At 43.0% G+C, this 21,179-nt stretch overlaps 1 protein-coding gene across 4 annotated transcripts in view; it reads left to right on the top strand.

Annotated features, from left to right (window-relative positions):
• IFT88 (intraflagellar transport 88) overlaps positions 1–15,507 on the top strand; it is a 68,127-nt gene extending 52,620 nt beyond the window's left edge. For all 4 annotated transcript variants that reach the window (XM_068144269.1, XM_068144241.1, XM_068144250.1 and 1 more), the window contains 3 exons: positions 4,591–4,651; positions 13,823–13,918; positions 15,251–15,507. In XM_068144269.1, coding sequence (XP_068000370.1) covers positions 4,591–4,651; positions 13,823–13,918; positions 15,251–15,372 — 279 coding nt within the window. In that variant the 3' untranslated portion in view covers positions 15,373–15,507. The remainder of the gene's footprint in view (positions 1–4,590; positions 4,652–13,822; positions 13,919–15,250) is intronic.
• The last annotated feature ends 5,672 nt before the right edge of the window (positions 15,508–21,179 follow it).

Raw genomic sequence — 21,179 nt, 5'->3', positions numbered from 1 at the left:
TATCTTCCAGCTCAGGGGGCTGGATATGCAGAGCACAACTGATCTTACTACTAAAGACTGAAGCAAAGAAGGCATGAATTGCCTCAGCCTTTTCATCATGCTTGGTCACTATGTTTCTGCCTCGTTCTTAGCTCTGTTTGTGCTGCTGGTGTATTTACTTCTTTTTTTGTCTGTTATAGAACACATTACAGTTTAGTGTGCTGCTCTCCTGAATTAGCAGTTGAGTGTCTTCCTGTGGCAGAATCTGAACATCAGTGCTCTCTTCCAAACAATAACACTGCATTTCTCTTTTTTTTTGCTATTGGTATTACATCTGGGTTCTCAGCACTTAGCTTTGTGTTTGGGGCTTTATAAAACTTCTCCTCTGTTGGCTTGCTTGGTTTCTCTGTGTGTGGGGTTTAAGGCTTATGTCTACCATCTGGCTTTGGAAATTACTAGGTATTTTTATCCTAATAAATACCTTCTGTCATCCATGAACATATAGTCATAAACTATACTTTCAAGTTCTAAAATTACCAAATTTTAATATTTCACCACCTAAGTTTTCAAGAGGACCACTGGTTTCAGTTAGCACTACCAGATATAGTTCAATTCCTGCTCCCAATTTCAGACTAACCCGTGATTTCTCAATTGCACCTAGTAAAGAGAAGTCAGATAAATGCTTGTGTAATATGCATGTGTTTCAAAGTCTACAGACAGACTCTGTCTTCCTGTAGAAATGTATCAAAATTTGCTCTTCTGGCATTGTTTTTGTGGAGTGAGTATATACATGTGGGGTTTATACCAAAATAAATACTCTGGAGTACTTCTTTCACTTGGTTTTCAAATATGGACAAGTTGTTAAATACTTCCAGCCAAGAATCTGGGAACATCTGTGGGGTTCATTCCTTGTAGAATTTTTGCTCCCTGCCTCTCACAGCATTGGATTTTTACTGCAGCCTTCACATGTTTTTGTTGGTTTTGTTTTTCCGCATTAATCTTCTTTTTTTTCATGTTCCAGTTTAAGAAAGACAAACAATGGTGTAAAAGTTCACACGACCTTGGAACTGGTGTATACACACATTACTATTTATTTCCCTAAAGTGAGCTTAATGGCTGAAAATGAGGCACTGATTGGGTGTGGTGTGAAGCTGTGATGATAGGTGCAAACATTGGAGGGGACTTTACTGCCTTTACCTTCAGGCATCTACATCTGGACTAATCATCCTAAATGTCTTTTGCAGTCATGGGAGAGAAATAGGCATTTTTAGGGTGGAAATCACTGGACCTATTTTAAATGTCTGCTTTTGGTATGGGATGACTTATAAATTACTCACTTGGAACGTGACAGGAATTAGTCATATGCTTGAGCTGTAATACTTCTATAGTATTTTGGGAGTGAAGTCCTAGGATGTAAATGCCATGAAGGCAATGTCATATAGGAACCTCTTCCCTCTGTCAGACAGAAACAGCTTTCACTGGCAGACATGTCAGTAACTCAGCATTTGGAGGGACTGAACATGCTTGCTGAAGGACTGAGAGATGCTGCTTCACTGGACTGTGGATAGGATATTTAATCCAAAATTCAGGGAACATATTTTACACTTGAGGATTTCCCAAAATAAATAAAGTATGAAAAATTCTTCTCCTAGACTGAATTTCTCCAAGACTAGCCCTGGTTTCACACTAGGCTCACTGCTTTCCTGTCTGAATCCTGTGAGTTTTGATTGAAGGGTTCTTCCTTTCACTCCTTGTAGGCTCAAGGTGAGGAGAAAGTTCTTCACTGAGAGAGTTGTTAGGCATTGGAATGTGCTGCCCAGGGAGGTGGTGGAGTCACCATCCCTGGAGGTGTTCGAGAGGTGCCATGATTTAGTCATGAGGTCTGTGGTGACAGGTTGGACTCAATGATCTTTGAGGTCTCTTCCAACCTTGGTGATTCTGTGATTACAACCTTGCCAGACTCCATGATATTTTTCTGGTGAAAAATGAGTGAAGAAGCTACAGCAATTGACCGGAATCCATGGCTGAGTACTGTGCACATGTGTTTTAATCAGATCTTGAGTTCTTATTTTGAAATATGATGCAGAGATTATTAACAGTTCAGTGCTTTAAATATCAAGTTTTTGTACCTACACATCATCTTCTCACAAATAACTAGTGATAGGATGGCTTGAGTTGTGCCAGGGGAAGTTTGGATTCAATTCTTTACTGAAAGAGTGGTGAGGCATTAGAACAGGCTACCCAGGGAGGTGGTGGAGTTGCCATCCCTGGAGGTGTTCAAGAAGCATGTAGATGTGGTGCTTCAGGATACAGTTCAATAGTCATAGTAGTTGGGTTATGACTTGATGATCTTAAAGGTCTCTTACAACCTTAATGATTCTATGATCAAAAAGTCTTTCACTGAGATGTACTTTCTTGTACTTATAGTATCATAGTATCATAGTATCAGTCAGGGTTGGAAGGGACCACAAGGATCATCTAGTTCCAATCCCCCTGCCATGGGCAGGGACACCCCACACTAGAGCAGGCTGGCCAGAGCCTCATCCAGCCTGGTCTTAAACACCTCCAGGGATGGGGCCTCAACCACCTCCCTGGACAACCCATTCCAGGGCTTCACCACTCTCATGGTGAAGAACCTCCTCCTCACATCCAGCCTCAATCTCCCCACCTCCAGCTTCATTCCATTCCCCTTAGTCCTATCACTACCTGAAATCCTGACAAGTCCCTCCCCAGCCTTCCTGTAGGCCCCCTTCAGATACTGGAAGGCCACAATTAGGTCACCTCAGAGCCTTCTCTTCTGCAGACTGAACAGCCCCAACTCCTTCAGTCTGTCCTCACAGGAGAGGTGCTCCAGCCCTCTGATCATCCTCGTGGCCCTTCTCTGGACACGTTCCAGCCCCTCCAGATCCCTCTTGTAGTAGGGACTCCAGAACTGGACGCAGTACTCCAGGTGGGGTCTCACCAGGGCTGAGTAGAGGGGGAGAATCACCTCCCTTGACCTGCTGGCCACACTTCTCCTGATGCAGCCCAGGATCTGATTGGCTTTGCGGGCTGCAAGTGCACATTGAGAGCTCATGTTGAGCTTTTTGTCCACCAGCACCCCCAAGTCTCTCTCCTCAGGGCTGCTTTCCAGACAGTCACTGCCCAGCCTGGATTTGTGCCTGGGATTGCCTGGACCCAGATGCAGGACCCTGCACTTTCTCTTAATGAGGTTGGCTTGTGCCCACCTCTCCAGCCTGTCAAGGTCCCTCTGGATGCTATCCCTTCCCTCCAGCGTGTCTGCTGCACCACACAGCTTGGTGTCATCAGCAAACTTGCTGAGGGTGCACTCAATGCCACTGTCCATGTCACCCACAAAGATGTTGAACAAGACAGGTCCCAGGACTGATCCCTGAGGGACTCTGCTTATCACTGGCCTCCACTGGGACATGGAGCCGTTGACAGGCACTCTTTGGGTGCGGCCAAGACGTGTATGAGAAATTTGGTTTCATTGCCAGGAGAAGCCAAGTCTGCCATGCCATTTGATACAGAGGTATTACTTCCATAAACTGTTGAAGTTTTCCAATAACACTGAAAAAAAAAACCAACAACACCACAGCTGGAAGATGTTTATGGTACTTTCCTCCATGCATGACAGCTGGCTTTCTAAACCAGCTTTTAAAGTATTTACCTTCACCTTTATCTTGCATTTAACACTCAACAGCAAATTAAATTTTGCTGTGAAGTACAGTGCTGTGCCAGCTATTCAAAATGTAAGGTCTATGGGGTGAATAGTTCTTTTTATAGATTTCCATACTTCCCTCACCTTGAACCTTTAAATAATAAAAAGCTTGTGGGATTTACAAGAGGTTAATAGGCAGAGGCTACTTTGAACTCAGGGAAGGAGGGCTGTGTTGCCTGTTTTTTCAGCTGTACTTTACAAAGCACATGTGAACTATTTTTGTGTGCATTCCTAGAATAAATTTTATCTGAAGAAAAACAATTTATTGAGGTATTGTTTTCACAGAACTCATTTATTGACTTACACATGGGATGTAACACTGATTTCTAGGACAGTTTTGTGCACTGAAAAAACAAGATGTCGTGGGTTGAGTTGAATCAGCTGCTGATACTCAATACAATGCTGCCATCATGCCAGCTTAAAAATTAAAGTGATGGCTGGAGCAAGCTATCATGGGGCTTGAAGTTCAGACTGTAACATGAGAGGCTTCCTGTTCCAGTTGCTGCTTCTGGTTTCTGGGTTTGGGGTGTTGGTCTTTCCTGCAGAGCTGGCTGCTGCTGCTTGTTTGGGGGCTGCATTGTGGTTGGGCGGGGAAGAACCATCTTATGTCTGGCTTCTGCTGCTGCTTTTGCTAAGGTAATGATGTAGTGTGTGATCTCATTAAAACTCATCTCAACCCAGAGTTATTTTATTACTTTGTCTTCCCTCTGTGTGGGGTTTGGCAAGAGCAAGTTGTGTTAACCCAGGACACAAGGTTTATTAGTTACAGTATGGTAAGCCTATAATGTTCTTCTACCGCTAAGCTGACTTTTCAGTAATGATCTCTAAAGTATGTTGCTAAATGAGGGCTCTTCCCCTGTTCTTTTCAATCCTTTTTCATTGTTCTCCAGCGCATTAAATCTGGCAGAGATGGCAGTGGACGTAGCCGCAGAGAAGGAAGTGCTGGTGGTGGTAAGTACTTAACACCTCTGCTTAAATACCAGATTTGTCAGGATCCTGAAGAAAAGAGTGATTCTTACAGTGTTTATAAAACTTCCTTACATTTTCAAGTGCAAACAAATATGCACTGAGTAATATGCAAGTACCTAATGAATTTCGTTTCATACTTCTTGATTATCTCATTGCTGTGTGAAACCTCAACTGGTGTGGTTGGTCTAAGATTCATACTTTATATGCACTGTATCCCTGGAGCTAATTTGTTTTCTTGTTTTCAATAGTGTGGACTTGAACATTTTCATCCCATTAACTGTAAGAAATAATTTATTATAACAAAACAGAACATGTAAGTCACAATGAACAGGAATTAATTGTGTCTTCATTATGGAGGAAAGGGAACTTTTGTGCCCACCATCCAGTCAATTGCATTAGATGTTTGTTACTAGTTTCAAGAGGCTATTGCATGCAACGAGCTCTGTGACAAGGAAAAGACACCCATACCATCTTTGAGCTCCTTCCCCACTTCCCATTATAACAGAGTTGAAGTACTAGAGTCTTTCTCAGCAGAAAGCTTGCTCTCCAACTAATAAGTCTCCCTGCAGCCATAGATTTACAATGCTGACTTCATCAGTGTTAAACTCCAGCAATGTAAGGCTAGAAACTGGCCTGCTATGTCCTTTCTGCACTAGATAGTTCTGCAGCATGCAGACTAATGATTTTTCCCTCCTGTTATTAAATCCATGAAATGTTAGTGATGTTAAACCTGTCTGTTCCATGCTGCTGCTCTTAAGTAAATTAGCAGACTTCAGGCTACTTCAGCTATCTGGGCAAAAAACAAACACCTCTATTCTATTTTGACTCCTAGTATCAGCTGATCTCATTTAAAAAAATCCCTATAAAATCTTGCCTCTGTCCCCTTCCTTTTCCATAAATTATTTCTCTGTAACTAACTTTTTATCTTACTTGGTGATTTTGCTGCTCCACCTATATAGCAGATTCTTTACTACATTTATCCGATTCTGTAGTGTCATGAAAAGTCCTGGAAGTCACTAATGTAATCTTCAGATGACCTTAGACTGCTGCAACTGGTTTCCTGTGTTCTCTAAGGGTTAAGAATGAATGTTGGATGCATAAGAGAGAGCTCAATCCTTTTTCAGCACAGTAGTTTCACTAGGGAAGCTTTTAAATCACTTCTTTCTACACAGAAAAAACACCATTCACCTAGGATTGAATTTTACCTGTTCTGGGCCTCAAGCCAAAGGAATTCTTGGGGTGAAATTCCTTATTTTGGTAACAGAGAGGCATGGAAACATTTCTGGACTCTCCATTGTTACATAAACCCTGTGATCATGCAGCCAGCTAGAGGTGCCAGCAGAACAGACTGTGAGACAGCATTGATCTCTGTTTTCTGTCACAGAGTGGCTTGTAGTAAATAGAAATGAAGAGCAACGCTGGTAGCAGGCAAGAGTATTGAGAGTTGTGCAGAACATTACATTAGGCATACAGGCAACTGGCACAAAGGGTCTCTTTTCTTACAGCTGAGTATTGTAATGATCCCCTAACCTCATTAGTGAAAAAGGGGTTATGTTATCAGGAGAGAGTGAGTCAGTAATTTAGTAAAAGAGTATATAAATAACAGTGGAGATGGAAAAATGCTTAAGGCAATGTTAATCTGCCAAACTACCAGTTTGTCAGTACTTCTTTTAAAGACAGAAGTATCTATGTAAAGTTGACTCTTTTTAAAATTATTATTATAATAAAAGAAGAAGAAGACTTCCCCTCCCCACCAGAGGTGGACAAATGAGGAATTTTGATTGCAAACTCTAGTAATTCCAAGGCATTACTTGAATAATGGGCAAAGAGCAAATGCAGATTGTTTAGGAGGCTAACATAAAGAGGATCAGAAGGTAAGCATAAGGACCTTGAATTTGTCCTATCAATACTTTGTAGTTTGTTGCTCCAGATATTATGTCAAATTCATGAAAGAGCAGAAGAAAAACAGAGCTTGGGCACAAGTCTGTATAAAAGCATGTTTGAGAAGTCTCCTACACATTCAGTGCCAAAGATCCAGCCTTTTTGGAAATAATTCAGCAAACCAAGTGTAGGTACAAAGAAGGTCCTGTGTTGAGCCTGGAGTTAATTTTCTGCTGGGATTCCTGATTAAAAGTTGTGGTGAGATGTACTACTTATATGTATTTTTAGGAGTCAAACCCATTACACATTTTTCAGCTAATAGTGTTGACTCTGGGGAACCTTATCAGTGAAGAAACGGCACACTTAAAGCAACAGATGTTAAGGGCCATGTTGTAGTTTATCTGCCATTTGCTGAGGGTGACTCAAAGAAACCTGAATACCAATTTTGTCCAATGTTTGGCATTATTCACAGCATGTTGGTACACTTCCGATAAGTTAATGGCTGCAAATTAAACATAGTAAATAAATACAAAATTAAAGATCTGTCTTTTTCAGTGATGTTGCCAAGATCAAAAGGAATTGTTTTCCTACATTGTGATGAGAGATTTGCCACCATTATTGAACCCAGTGAAGCATGGAATCCTCCTTAATTTAGTACTTACTAGCTAAATGAAGTATGTATTCCAACTGTTTCAGGGAGGGATGCATATTTTATTTCTTTGCTCTTACCAGCTCACTGTCCCCATACTTGCTGATTTTTCTGAACAGACTGTTTTTCCCCCAAGTGTTTTGTTCCTATATGGTTATTTATATCATAGTATCATAGTATCATTCAGGGTTGGAAGGGACCACAAGGATCATCTAGTTCCAATCCCCCTGCCATGGGCAGGGACACCCCACACTAGATCAGGCTGGCCTGATCTTAAACACCTCCAGGGACGGGGCCCCAGCCACCTCCCTGGACAACCCATTCCAGGGCTTCACCACTCTCATGGTGAAGAACTTCCTCCTCTCATCCAGCCTCAATCTCCCCACCTCCAGCTTCATTCCATTCCCCCTAGTCCTATCACTACCTGAGATCCTGAGAAGTCTCTCCCCAGCCTTCCTGTAGGCCCCCTTCAGATACTGGAAGGCCACAATTAGGTCACCTCGGAGCCTTCTCTTCTCCAGACTGAACAGCCCCAACTCTTTCAGTCTGTCCTCACAGGAGAGGTGCTCCAGCCCTCTGATCATCCTCGTGGCCCTTCTCTGGACATGTTCCAGCACCTCCATATTAGCAGTATTATTAATTCATGGTTCCTTATTTTAGGAAATACATCTAAAATTGCTTTTAGAGAGGAAGCTCAGAGGAAAGAGGACTAAATCAACAGAGTTTGTACTACGTAGGACCCCTGGAAATAAAAATACAAATATTGATATACAATATACATTAGAAGATGATGCACCAAAGCATATTTTGAAGAATATGATGAGTATATGCAGGGATGGTAGGCAGAATGGGAAAAGGGAGACCAAGAAAACTGACATTTATACCCGTTGTCTCTTACCTTGTGAGAAGCATAAGTGTTAAATCTGAAATGCCTGCCCAAAACTGAACACATTTGTTCACTCATAGCATAAAAAAAATTAAGTTTTCTTCTCCCTACATTAGATTAGATTTATGATTCCAAATCTTTTGGATCCATGTTGAAAGCAGATGACATTGGTACACTCCCTTAAAATTACTCCTTCTTTCATTTAAAAAAAGGAGGGAGCTAGCAGTGCATCTGAGTTTAGTGCATCTGAGTTCTCAAAGATTTCCTTTCCAATAAGACTTTCTTGTCTTCATATTTGCTCTTTTTTTTGGTGTTTTGCAGAGATGTGGTAGTAACATCCAAAATTTGGAAGTTAGGACACTGGTTTTTACTACCCTAAGTTGATTTTTTTTGCTGTTCAATAGCATAACACCTTTTACAGATACGGGAAAGTATGACTTTAAGAAGTGCATTACCATAGCAGTGTTTACTTGGTCTCTGTTTGCCCTGCTCTCTGAATGAGGAGTTTTGTACTGGACTGAGAGGGGAGTTGTGCTGGATAAGAGGAGCCATGCAGTCTTGGACAGCTGCCCAAAGAAGCAGTGTTGAATTCAGATGATGAGAGGCTGAGCACTTTGCATTTTCCTTGTTACCTAAGCCTGTCCAGATGAATTTGGAAAGGAAACCATGCAAAAAGAATTCAGGTGTCTTTTTCTCTTTTCATTTCACCTCTGACAATGTCAGCAGAGAAATGGGTTTGTCCACCCCAAACAAACATCCCATATTCAAACACCCTTAACTAGCCCATATGGAAGCATATAGTTGTTAGGGCTATAAGCAAATAATCTTAACCGTGACAAAGGCAAGAGATTCTCTGTTTGCTCTGCAGCCAGGACTTCACAATCCCTTACATTTTCTAGTCTTTGTGTGCCTGTGGATGCCTCATTAATTACAAATCACTGTGGGATGGTTTCATTTGCTGTGTAATTATCTAATAACTTTACCTTTTGATATCTCTTCCTGATGAGTAAAATTGTACTAAAAATTCTAATCTGTGGGGTTTTGTGACGCTGGATGAATTTCTAGTACAGTAGCCTCATCACTGCAATAGCAACTAGTGAGATTCCTTTAAAAAAGAAACATAAATGTCATGGATTTTATGGGCTGAAGTGATACAGACACAGGTATCTTGCTAAATAGGAAGTACAGAAGCACTTTAAAAGGTATAGACTTTTTTTTTTGCTAGATATCACTACTTAAAATAGGACTTTTCCAAACTGTGATTGCTTTTGCAGTCTGATGTTTTATGCAATATAAAATTAGTTGAAAAGAAACAAAAAAAGTGAAGTTTTACATTTTTTTTTCTCCCTCCAAATTTTGTATGGAGGAATTTTTTTGCTGGGATTGTTTAGCCTGGAGAAGAGGAGGCTCAGGGGTGACCTCATTGCTCTCTACAACTACCTGAAAGGTGGTTGTAGCCAGGAAGGGGTTGGTCTCTTCTCCCAGGCAACCAGCACCAGAACAAGGGGACACAGTCTCAAGCTGCACCAGGGGAAGTTTAGACTCGAGGTGAGGAGAAAGTTCTTCACTGAGAGAGTCATTCATCATTGGAATGGGCTGCCCAGGGAGGTGGTGGAGTCACCATCCCTGGAGGTGTTCAAGAGGGGACTGGATGTGGCACTTGGTGCCATGGTCTAGTCATGAGGTCTGTGGTGACAGGTTGGACTCAATGATCTTTGAGGTCTCTTCCAACCTTAGTGATACTGTGATACTCTGATACTGTAATTAGTACAGATGAGGTTTTGTAGGAAGATGAACAAAATGAGCATGTTAGACTTACAGTAATTTACATATCCTAAATGTAGCATTATGAGCATGACATCTAAACAGATGAGAGGAAAGAATGCACTGAAAAAGATACCAACCTGCAAAGTATGTTATTTATTTCTTTGTATGCATATAGAGATAAGGTGAGCTGCATTACTTTGCTGATCCACTTGAGAAAGTTTTCATTAGATTGGTTTTAAATGTATCGCTAAGCTGCCCCAGCACAGCATGCTGCCATTTGACTGCATGTGGAGGGGGATGTGATGCAAGGCAGAGAGAGCAAGGGGCTTCTTTCTGTGGTGAGATGGGGCTAGATTGGTTAGGTTCAGAGTACATGGAAAGTGGAACTCCTTACTTCACATTGTTACAAGTGTAGAAATTTCAGAGGGGCTCAAGGGAAGATGGAATAACCTCTTGGAGAATGAACTAATTAATCCATTATCAGCTATGAAGAGCTGCCCCCTTCCTCTAAATGCATGTTTGATTTACAAATTGGAGGCTAGGATATTATCCTGAAGGGGAGCTATTGTATATGCTTGCTCTGCCTATGATGTTCTTCCCTAAACATCTTGTTCTTTCATATGGACAATAAATCAGTTAGATCTTTAATTTATAAAGGCATCCATATCTTCTTATTACCTTAATTCTTAAGAGGACACTGTGCCCACAGGCACTTGCTCCTCATAATTGTTTCCACAGTGCAGTTAGTCATACATACTCATCAAATAACTTGCAGCTTTTGGAAAGAGCAATCCAGCCCCTCTCAGCACTTCTATTTTCCCCCCCATTTGTGGCCATGCGTTCTTGCTGCTTCTCCTGCATTACTTCAGGTATTAATCTATCCCTTGGATGAGTTGGTTCAGTTCATTAAATGCAGTAAATAAACTGTTTGGGCAGCTGAAGGCTCTGAGGTGACCTAATTGTGGCCTTCCAGTATCTGAAGGGGGCCTACAAGAAGGCTGGGGAAGGACTTCTCAGGATCTCAGGTAGTGATAGGACTAGGGGGAATGGAATGAAGCTGGAAGTGGGGAGGTTCAGGCTGGATGTGAGGAGGAGGTTCTTCACCATGAGAGTGGTGAAGCCCTGCAATGGGATGTCCAGGGAGGTGGTTGGGGCCCCGTCCCTGGAGGTGTTTAAGCCCAGGCTGGATGAGGCTCTGGGCAACCTGATCTAGTGTGGTGGTGTCCTTGCCCATGGCAGGGGGCTTGGAACTAGATGATCCTTGTGGTCCCTTCCAACCCTGACTGATTCTGCAATTCTATGATTGCAGTATGAAGCCTAAAAAGCTACATTTATGTGGACAGCTGCATTTGCTCACTATAACAGCACTCAATTCTATTCAATATGTTGTCTTATAAAGTGGAAAGGAGGGGAGCTTATCACCAAGGTCCGGCAGGCATCTTGCCACTCAAGGTGGTCATATTGGGCTACTCAGTCATGGCAGTAAGTGCATAAGGAACTTCAGAGCTATGCAGCAGGAGCAGTTGGTGAGGTTTAGATCTTCAAGGGCTGGACATCCACTAGATGGGGACAGAAAAGGGAGGGAATTTTTGGCTTTAAATTGGATGTAGCCCTAATAAAACTTTGTCCTAGGACACCCAGGAAAGCTTCTGTTTTCAGTTGTTTGGTTTAGGGCAGTAGGATCTACAGGTGCCTTGTGGTTTTCTTTATCACAGCTATTTTGGGGGAATTTTGCCTTGCTTTTTTTCTTCTTTTAGTTAATATAAAAGCTTTCATTTTCCTTTGGTACATGTTTTTTTGCTTCTTCACTGTTGATAACCTTTGATATGCTCTCATTTTCCTCTTCATTATACCCAAATCTTCCTCTATGGAACCAACCACTTTAACCTGAGGAGTTTCTTCAACTGATGTAGTCTTCCTGTAGTGTAGTTTCTGCTCTTGTTCCTGTCTTTGAGCCTCCTTAGTGCTTCTCCCAACTTTAGTAGCTAGTTTCTAAATTATATTGTTTTTCCTTGCGCCTTGTGCCTGCTCCTTCTTCTCTCCCTGTTAAACATTATATATTCTCCTGTAAACTGTCCTCAAAATGTTTTCATTCACATCACCTGTGAAGCTCAGCACTCACCTCCTTGTATTGCAGGCCTGTCCAAAGCCTCCAAAGAGGTCTCTCTGTAATTTCACAGCCGTTTTGTTGAGACTCCCTCCCCCCGCCGACAAACCCATCGATTTCTTTCAGTTTCTTCAAATTCTTCATTAGGCATTCACTTCTTCCAATGAATCTGTGAGAATTGATCCAAGGGAGGTCGATGTACATTAAAAGAGATTTTCCTTGCTTTGAAGTTTCAACTGTAATCTGTGTCTTGTAAGCGTATTAACTGTTTGACATCTGGCTGTATGCATTAGATCTTTCTTGGAGCAGAGCCATTGTCTTCCAGTTCAGAGCTGAGTAAACTGAAGTGTGCAGTAGTATTTGTAAAGGAATAAAGGTTTGTCATCTTTGTGGAAGCTTTTGATTTATTTATTTGTAAATAGTAACAATCTTTATAAAAATCATATTTAGAATAAAGAAGACAATGGAGATGTGTCACCAACACAGTCTCAAGCTGTGCCAGGGGAGGTTTAGGCTGGATGTTAGGAAGAAATTCTTCATAGAGAGAGTGATTGCCCACTGGAATGGGCTGCCCAGGGAGGTGGTGGAGTCGCCATCATTGGTGGTGTTCAGGAGGAGACTTGATAGGATGCTTGGTGCCATGGGTTAGTTGATTAGGTGGTATTGGATGATGGGTTGGATGCGATGATCTTGAAGGTCTCTTCCAACCTGGTTTATTCTTCTCTTCTCTTCTCTTCTCTTCTCTTCTCTTCTCTTCTCTTCTCTTCTCTTCTCTTCTCTTCTCTTCTCTTCTCTTCTCTTCTCTTCTCTTCTCTTCTCTTCTCTTCTCTTCTCTTCTCTTCTCTTCTCTTCTCTTCTCTTCTCTTCTCTTCTCTTCTGTTCTATTCTATTCTATTCTACTCTGTAATTAATGTTTGCTGAATGAAGCCCATTTCTTCTCCTTACAGATGAAGGACTTTTAATCACAGCATTGCTTTGTGTTGTAAATGAGCATGTTTGTATTTGGGCTCCCCTTGTACATAGAGTAAGCCAAACATGGAATGTGTTCTCCTATGAGGAAAAATAGTACAAATTACATAAAAATTGGTTGTAGCAGATGAGCTTGAAAGCTTGCCATGAATGTGAAAAAGAGATTCAGAGGTGAACGGAATATGTGAAGTGTCTGGAATACTGCTGTGGCAGGAGAACGTTAATCTGATGTTGTCTGGGCACGAGGAAGCCCTCAGAGCTGACACATTCCTTGGGGCCCTGCTGCAAACTGAGCTGCCAGCACTGTTTACAGCGAGATGCAGGGCCAGGATGGTCTCTGTACGTGAACTGTGCCTGCATCCCATGCAGACAGCACATGCTCACCACACTCTTCTAATTAAAAGCCAAGTTAGTGTTGTATTTAATCTTGACAGCATTCAGCAGGTGGATCAGACATACATGAAATGTCCATATACATTGTGACAGTGTTTATACTCGTGCTTATTTTAACTCCCAAATGTGAGTGTAATTTATAAGCAACCAAAATGTCAGCATTTGAAGTAAGAAATGTTTTAATGTGTTTACTCCAAAGTAAATAAGGAGATATATATATATATATATATGTATGTATGTATGTATTTATTATTTTTAAATCAAACCACATGTGTGGACACAGTGTCCATTGTGTTTTAATGACTGCTATTACAAATGACTACTGTATCCATCAAGAAAAGATGGTTTCATCCAAATCTTATTTGACAGATAGTAGCTGAATTTATGTTTGACAGAAAGTAGCTGAATTTATGTTTTCTTGTGTCATGATTACACAGACCATAACAGCATGTTGTTTGTCTTTAACTTTGTTTTTTTTCCTCTCTCTCTTTTTCCCCCCAGATAGTGGTGGTACCAAAGGGGAAAGGCTGAGTGCCAAACTAAAAGCTTTCCCTGGAACAAGTGAACCCTATGAAAGTAGCAGCAGTAAAGAAATAGGCAAGTGGGCATCTTATACCTTTTTATTCTCAAAGAGAGGGTAGATGGGGAAAAGATGTTATTGTGAGAGCATGTAAAATTAGGCAGTTGGGAAAACATTTTCCTTATGAAATAAATGTGAAGAATGACTTCAGCTTCATTGTTCAGAGCTCACTCTAAGCACCTCTCCTGTGAGGACAGGCTGAGAAAGTTATCATAGTATCATAGTATCATTCAGGGTTGGAAGGGACCACAAGGATCATCTAGTTCCAACCCCCCTGCCATGGGCAGTGATACCCCACACTAGATCAGGCTGGCCAGAGCCTCATCCAGCCTGGGCTTAAACACCTCCAGGGACGGGGCCTCGACCACCTCCCTGGACAACCCATTCCAGTGCTTCACCACTCTCATGGTGAAGAGCTTCCTCCTCACATCCAGCCTGAATCTCCCCACCTCCAGCTTCATTCCATTCCCCCTAGTCCTATCACTACCTGATATCCTGAGAAGTCCCTCGCAGAAGAGAAGGCTCTTGAAGAGACCTTATTGTGTCCTTCCAGCATATGAAGCAGGGCTACAAGAAAGCTGGTGAGGGACTTTTTAGAGTGTTGGGTAGTGATAGGAGTAGGGGAAATGGATCCAAGCTAGAGGAGGAGAGATTTAGATTAGATATCAGGAAAAAGTTCTTCACCATAAGGGTGGTGAGACAGTGGAGCAGGTTGCCCAGGGAGGTGGTGGAAGCCCCATGCCTGGAGGTTTTTAAGGCTGGGCTGGATGTGGCTCTGGGCAACCTGATCTAGTGTGGGGTGTCCCTGCCCATTGCAGGGGGGGTTGGAACTAGATGATCCTTGTGGTCCCTTCCAACCCTGACAATTCTGTGATTAAGAAATGTGGTCCATGTAAATATTTATTACTTTTGATATCTATGGGCTACATCCTTTGGTCAGTACTTGTGGTTCTGCAGTTGGAAGTTCACTAAGACTGAACTTTCACAGGGGTTTGAAAACCCAAATCCATGTGGGATGTGGTACTTTCTAAAATGCCCATCCTTTAACTAACTCTTTTCCAAAGTCTTTTTCTCACTTAATAACTGTAATAAAATAAAGAGAAATTTGTTCTTCAAAGAAAGCAAGCTTCTCTCCCTAGCACTCAGGTGTTTTGCTCTTGTGCTATGTCTTAGTTCCTGAATGTGGTGCCTTGTTCTTTTTTGCTGTTCCTATACTCTGCTCTGCATTCCAAAAACACCTTACAGATAGATAATGATAAAACCCACGCTCGAGTTTGACTGTCTGTGTTTGAAACAAAACTAAAATTGCTTGTGGGTAACTCTCTCAAATGCATTTATTTAAACTCTAGATGCCTCCTACATAGATCCTCTTGGCCCACAAGCAGAAAGACCAAAAACCGCAGCAAGAAAAAGACCTGAGGAAGATGACTTTGCCGATGAAGAACTGGGAGAGGATTTGCTTCCAGAATAGCGTATCATCGACTCAGAATGGTTTATCTTTTGAGCAGCTGAACTTCAATCCATGATGATTTTGTAGTGCATTTTGATAAAATATTTGTGAAATACTTTGGATATGTGGTATCTCACATTAAAAACATGCATTTCATGTTAGTGTCTTCTGTAGTTAATGTAAAGTAAAAACAACAACAAAACCACAAAAAAAACCCCACCCCAAAACAACACAACCTGAGGTTGTTCTACTCGTGCATAAAACTTGCCTGAGAATTCAAACTTACAGCAAAATACATCAAATGCATAAAGGTTTTTCTTCTGTAGATATGTCCAGTGATAAGAGGATGGAATGGAATGGAATGGAATGGAATGGAATGGAATGGAATGGAATGGAATGGAATGGAATGGAATGGAATGGAATGGAATGGAATAAACCAGGTTGGAAGAGACCTTCAAGATCATCGCATCCAACCCATCAACCAATCCAACCCACCTAAACAACTAAACCATGGTACCAAGCACCCCATCAAGTCTCCTCCTGAACACCTCCAATGATGGTGACTCCACCACCTCCACAGGCAGCCCATTCCAATGGGCAATCACTCTCTCTGTATAGAACTTCTTCCTAACATCCAACCTAAACCTCCCCTGGCGCATCCTGAGACTGTGTCCTCTTGTTCTGGTACTGGCTGCCTGGGAGAAGAGAACAACCTCTGCGTGTCTACAACCTCCTTCAGGTAGTTGTAGAGAGCAATAAGGTCACCCCTGAGTCTCTACTTCTCCAGGCTAAGCAACCCCAGCTCCCTCAGCCTCCCATCATAGGGCTTGTGTTCCAAACCCTTCACCAACTTCGTTGCCCTTCTCTGGACTCATTCCAGCAAGTCAACATCTTTCCTAAACTGAGGGGCCCAGAACTGGACACAGGACTCGAGGTGTGGCCTAACCAGTGCAGTGTACAGGGGCAGAACGACCTACCTGCTCCTGCTGGCCACACTGTTCCTGATGCAGGCCAGGATGCCATTGGCCCTCTTGGCTGCCTGGGCACATTGCAGGCTCATGTTCAACCTACCATTGACCAGTACCCCCAGGTCCCTCTCTGCCTGGCTGCTCTCCAGCCACTCTGACCCCAGCCTGTAGCTCTGCATGGGGTTGTTGTGGCCAATGTGCAGAACCTGGCACTTGGATGTGTTCAGTCTCATGCCGACAGCAGCCGCTGAAATTTCATGCTTCGATGCAAAATACCTCAAAACAGTCTTGTAATGTTGGAAGTCCCATAGCCTTCATCCAATGGCAGATTTAAGGCCTGTGAACTTACTTTCTGAAAAAGTCCAACATAACTTGGTCATCCTTAAGGCCCCAGTTCAGCAAAACCATTAACACTGATACTGCAGAAGGGATCATAACTTCTGACCTTGCTTAGCTGAACTAGGGACATTTTGCACCTCTTGATAATCTCCTAGATATTTTTGCAGTTGCAAAGATGAGAGGCTCTGTTCTGGTTGCTTAGTGTTTTTTGTTTCAGATAGTCAGTGGGCAGAGTTTAGTCTAGTTTTTCAGCTTTGTTAATCAGATTTCAGGTTTTAAATCTGGTATTGGGGGTTGTGGCAATCACTACACAGAAGTAGCTTTCTACAGGCTGGGTTGAGTATGTGCAAATATGTTAGTTACAGAAATCATCATTTTGCTTATGAATTAAACAAGTTTGAAGTCACTGAAACATGTTAGAGACTGAAAGAGTTGGGGCTGTTCAGTGTGGAGAAGATAAGGCTCCAAGGTGACCTAATTGTGGTCTGCCAGTATCTGAAGGGGGCCTACAAGAAGGCTGGGGAAGGACTTCTCAGGATCTCAGGTAGTGATAGGACTAGGGGGAATGGAATGAAGCTGGAGGTGGGGAGATTCAGGCTGCATGTGAAGAGGAAGTTCTTCACCATGAGAGTGGTGAAGCCCTGCAATGGGTTGTCCAGGGAGGTGGTTGAGGCCCCGTCCCTGGAGGTGTTTAAGACCAGGCTGGATGAGGCTCTGGCCAGCCTGATCTAGTGTGGGGTGTCCCTGCCCATGGCAGGGGGGTTGGAACTGGATGATCCTTGTGGTCCCTTCCAACCCTGTCTGATACTATGGTAGACAGGAATGTGTAGCTCCTGGTTAGTGTTTTGTCTCTGAAAAGTTATATAAATCAGCTGTTCAGAATTTCCTTTACATACTTGCAAAACTAGTACAGTGGGGTGGCAGGGACTTGTGTTTAAAACACTGGCATGAATTTGGTTTAACAGTTAGACTTTCGTTATTACACTGTGAAATGCAAGGATTCTATCTACAATTTCCAGTGCTTGTTCTTGGTGTTGGTGCTCAGACTGTTTCCCAGCCAGTGATGCTGGAACACTCTCTTTGTGTCTTCATGGAATACTCTTCTCATGTTTTACAAGCATCTGCCTGATCTCATGTCTTTACAAATGGTCAGAAATACTTGTGTAATGGCACAGTTGTAGGAATGTAGTCCTATAGGTTTATGGCACCATTAATGAACTGCTTTGTGTGTTTCCCATGATACTGCTGCTGCAGTCGGTCTAGCTTCTGCCTGGGGGTATGAGCAGAGCACATTCAGTGTGGTTTATGGAACATCCCAAGGAGCTCACCAAAGAAGAAAAAACACTATAAGCTCTGGGTCCCAAGCCTTCTACAGGATGGAAAAGTGTGTGAGAAGGAAGTGGATGCTGCTGGTTTATTTCTGCAAATCTTTCCTGTGCTGCAGTTCTCTCAGCGGCAAGGTGGAAAGGAAAAAGATTACCTCATCTGCTGCAGGTAGGGACAGAAAAGTAAAGAATGGGTGGCTAAAGAATTTGACTACCACACTGCAATACTAGCCATGCCAAACCAGAGCAGTCTTCAGCTTTTTGACTCTTCAACTCAGCTGAGTAAACCTTCATGTCTTTTTACAATGACAAATACAGAAATGTGTTGCCTCCTTTGCTCCTGGTGAATCCCCAGCTTCGCTGCAGACTTTAGCACTGGCACTCAATACAACAATCTGTATTTTTAATATTTCAAGTGAAAGACAAAGGAGGAGAGATGGAAAGTCAGTCAAGTTTAACAATTCTCAGAAAAGGGCTCAGGCAGATGATTTAACCTTATGGTCACATTTGGGACCCAGCTTTCTCTTGCATGTTCTTCAGTGCTAACATATCTATGGCTTCGGTCAGTGCAGTGTAAGGAGATATCTGACTAATCACAGTGGGAGAAAGTATTCGGAACCATGGCAGGGAACACAGATAAACCTGTGAAACAGTGCAAAGCAGGAGACAGACAAGATACCATCGTGGTCTTGGAACAGTGTAGAAGAGCAAGTGCAGGGTCCTGCATCTGGGTCGAGGCAATCCCAGGCACAAATCCAGGCTGGGCAGTGACTGGCTGGAAAGCAGCCCTGAGGAGAGAGACTTGGGGGTGCTGGTGGACGAGAAGCTCAACATGAGCTCTCAGTGTGCACTTGCAGCCCGCAAAGCCAAACAGATCCTGGGCTGCATCAGGAGAAGTGTAGCCAGCAGGTCAAAGGAGGTGATTCTCCCCCTCTACTCAGCTCTGGTGAGACCCCACCTGGAGTACTGAGTCCAGTTCTGGAGCCCCTATTACAAGAGGGATGTGGAGGTGCTGGAACGTGTCCAGAGAAGGGCCACGAGGATGATCAGAGGGCTGGAGCACCTCTCCTATGAGGACAGACTGAAGGAGTTGGGGCTGTTCAGTCTGAAGAAGAGAAGGCTCCGAGGTGACCTAATTGTGGCCTTCCAGTACCTGAAGGGGGCCTACAGGAAGGCTGGGGAAGGACTTCTCAGGATCTCAGGTAGTGATAGGACTAGGGGAAATGGAATGAAGCTGGAGGTGGGGAGATTGAGGCTGGATGTGAGGAGGAGGTTCTTCACCATGAGAGTGGTGAAGCCCTGGAATGGGTTATCCAGGGAGGTGGTTGAGGCCCCATCCCTGGAGGTGTTTACGACGAGGCTGGCTGAGGCTCTGGCCAGCCTGATCTAGTGTGGGGTGTCCCTGCCCGTGGCAGGGGGGTTGGAACTAGATGATCCTTGTGGTCCCTTCCAACCCTGACTGATACTATGATACTATGATACTATAATTTTATCAAACACTGCAGCTGTGTAGACATGTCCACGATGAAGTGGTATGAGTTACTAATAATCTGGGGATATAATTCACAACTTAATCTCTGGAAACACTCTGATGGATGTCAGAGGGATTTTGATCAGCAGCAGTTTCTTCTTTTGGTTTGACCAGATGCCTAACTACATTATGTAAAATTGTGTGTTTTACAAACAGAATTGCCATTTTGTTCCTCTTCTGCACAAAATTCTAGGAACTTCTGGAACACACTGTTTCCTATAGCATGAGGATCTGATTATATCATGCTCTGGCTTATGATGTATTTACATGTTATTTTGCAAGCACAGGATCTTGTTCTGGACTGACAGAAAGCCATGTGACCCAGCTCCAACGCTGGAATTCCATACTTAGTCCTGTTGACAGTCAAAATTATTTAGCCCAGGTTAGTAGTCTTCAAAATGATATTAACTACAGCTCTGTCTCTACTAGATTTCCAACACTCTCAGTGCAGGCCCACAACAGGGGAGCTGATGTATAACCATCCATACTGTAAGACCAGGAGCACACTCAGTACAGTTTTGGCCTGTGACTATCAGCAATCTCCCAGCCAATTCCCTTGGGTGACCTAAAAGTTAGCTTGGGTCAGGAATCATTCTTCATAATTAGGTGCAGTGTCCTTCTTCTGCTGTGTGAGGGAACACAAGATGTGACATCCCACCTGGAATGCATTCTGCTGTGGCTGGAGAGTGATCCCTGATGGGCACTAACATAATCCTTCACTAGAGACAGCATAACTCATTGCTTTTATTACAAAGCTAGGGTAACAGGGGAATTGAAAGCTGTACAAAGGATAAGTAGTCCTGTGAGCCTTATGACAAAGGGCTGTTTCTCTTCTTGGTTGCTTTGCAAGTGTAGTATGAGACTGTAAGAAATTGTCCTAAGTTTTCAGAGTTCAGTCTGGAGAAGAGAAGGCTCCAAGGTGACCTCATTGTGGCCTGCCAGTATCTGAAGGGGGCCTACAAGAAGGCTGGGGAGGGACTTCTCAGGATCTCAGGTAGTGATAGGACTAGGGGGAATGGAATGAAGCTGGAGGTGGAGAGATTCAGGCTGGATGTGAGGAGGAAGTTCTTCACCATGAGAGTGGTGAAGCCCTGGAATGGATTGTCCAGGGAGGTGGTTGAGGCCCCATCCCTGGAGGTGTTTAAGAGCAGGCTGGCTGAGGCTCTGTCCAGCCTGATCTAGTGTGGGGTGTCCCTGCCCAGGGCAGAGGGGTTGGAACTAGATGATCTTTGTGGTCCCTTCCAACCCTGACTGATTCTATGATACTACTATGAAGTTTTGATAATTCTTGATCTTAAAGGCACGTATGCTCAGCTTTTCAACAGAAAGGCTCTTTTTAACCTGTTTGCTTCTCATTTTCCACCTCTGCAATATGAAGGCCACTAAGGATTCTCCACTTTGCAAGAATTCAGTTTTGGAAAGCTAAAATGCCTAACAATGGTAAAATACACTGAGATCTTGCTGTAGAAGATGCTGTGCTACAGAAGCTGCAAAGTGGTGTTACACTGCTTGCAAAATGCAGGGAAGAGGGAGTGGCAATAAAATCAGCAGTTTGGGTGACAGCTTAGCTGTCTGAAGATTTATACTGGTGGGTGATGCCAGCTGAATGTTTGCTCCATATAACAACATGAGTTGTTCAAACTGAAGATCTGTATGATGATTTTA

The sequence above is a fragment of the Melanerpes formicivorus genome, unplaced genomic scaffold (assembly GCF_026170545.1).
Source record: "Melanerpes formicivorus ecotype bairdi unplaced genomic scaffold, bMelFor1.0.p_v2 SCAF_1, whole genome shotgun sequence".
Classification (NCBI taxonomy): Eukaryota; Metazoa; Chordata; class Aves; order Piciformes; family Picidae; genus Melanerpes; species Melanerpes formicivorus.
Note: the sequence above shows the minus strand (reverse complement) of the source record. Positions and strands in the feature narration are given on the sequence as shown.